This window comes from Eurytemora carolleeae, unplaced genomic scaffold, assembly GCF_000591075.1.
Source record: "Eurytemora carolleeae unplaced genomic scaffold, Eaff_2.0 scaffold1796, whole genome shotgun sequence".
NCBI classification, from domain to species: Eukaryota; Metazoa; Arthropoda; class Copepoda; order Calanoida; family Temoridae; genus Eurytemora; species Eurytemora carolleeae.
In genome coordinates, this window is record NW_019397750.1 from 478 (window position 1) to 2036 (window position 1559).

At 30.9% G+C, this 1559-nt stretch overlaps 1 protein-coding gene across 1 annotated transcript in view; it reads left to right on the forward strand.

The window, feature by feature from the left end:
- Nucleotides 1–34: 34 nt before the first annotated feature.
- The window catches only part of LOC111715764 (toll-like receptor Tollo), a gene marked incomplete at its 5' end in the record, with an annotated part of 18703 nt that continues 17178 nt past the window's right edge, over nucleotides 35–1559 (forward strand). Inside the window, 2 exons of the mRNA XM_023491135.1 lie at nucleotides 35–136; nucleotides 1205–1277. Coding sequence (XP_023346903.1) covers nucleotides 35–136; nucleotides 1205–1277 — 175 coding nt within the window. The remainder of the gene's footprint in view (nucleotides 137–1204; nucleotides 1278–1559) is intronic.

Genomic DNA, 1559 nt, shown 5'->3' on the forward strand with positions numbered 1-1559 from the left:
TTGCCTGGATTGCTAAGGATTCTACTGTTATCAGATTTCAAGTTTATCAGATGAATCATTAGCGGGATTCTGGTCCCTAGAGCTACTGGACCTCTCATACAATCTGATATCTCATCTACAATCTGATATTTTCAAGGAATAGATCATTTAAACACCTGAACAGAGAGTATATAGATATGTAGACCAAAAATATTTTAGTATTATTCATGTAAAAATCCTGGAATTAGAAGTATCTATGGTTGCGCCCAAATTTTTATCCCCAATTTTCCAAGAGACGGGGGGGGGGAGGACGCCGCTACCCCTGTTAGTAAAGTTGAAGTGACGATTAACTGATAAGCTTTTCAAGAGAGAAATCATTTATCTTAGATTCGGGTTAGAAACTTCTAACATTTTCTTCATTATATCGATCTTAGAGAAACTTCTAACCTTTTCTTCATTATACCGATCTTAGAGAAACTCCTAACCTTTTCTTTATTATACCGATCTTAGAGAAACTTCTAACCTTTTCTTTATTATATCGATCTAAGAGAAACCCATAGGCCATAACATTTTGTGCATTATATCGATCTTAAGAGAAACTTCTAACATTTTCTTCATTATATTGATCTTAGAGAAACCCATAACATTTTCTGCATTATATTGATCTTAGAGAAACTTCAACATTTTCTTCATTATATCGAACTTAGAGAAACTTCTAACATTTTCTTCATTATATCGATCTTAGAGAACGCATTTCAAACATTTTGTCTATTATATCGAACTTACAGAAACCCATAACATTTTCTTCATTATATCGAACTTAGAAAACGCTTTTCAAACATTTTCTTCATTATATCGAACTTAAAGAACGCATTTCGAACATTTTCTTCATTTTATCTAACTTAGAGAAAGCATTTGAACATGTTATTCGTAATTATACACAGAATGTTAGGGAGATAAAAAACGTGTAAGATACTCATAACATTCTGATTACAATTTCAAACAAAATTTTTGTGATTTGAAATGCTTTTGGATGTTCGATATGATGGACAAAATGTTAGTTTTATAGGTTGAATGATACAGACAAAATAAATTGTTGGAATAACATTAAATGCTAACAGTCCTTTTAATCATCTATTGGATACAGTCCTTTTAATCATCTATTGGATACAGTCCTTTTACTCATCTATTGGATACAGTCCTTTTAATCATCTATTGGATACAGGATACAAGTCAGCTAAATAAACTCTTCCTTCAGCATAACAGGATACAGAGGATACAGGACAAAACATTTACAGGTGAAAAGATATTGGGATACAATTTCAGATAGGATTCATGATACAAAAAATGAAGGATACAAGATACAAAAAAAAATTTTATGTGCAAAAGAAATAGAGAATATATCATGACACAAAATTAAATCATTTAAGCTCAAAATTGAAACTTATTTTTTTCGGTGGTCCCCATAAACCTGGGCAATCTTTTGTTTATTTGATGTTATAATAGTTTTTAATGATTTAACCAATATCCCTCTTAACATAAACCTTATTAAAGGGACTGTAAGCGTGTATTTAAGTGAC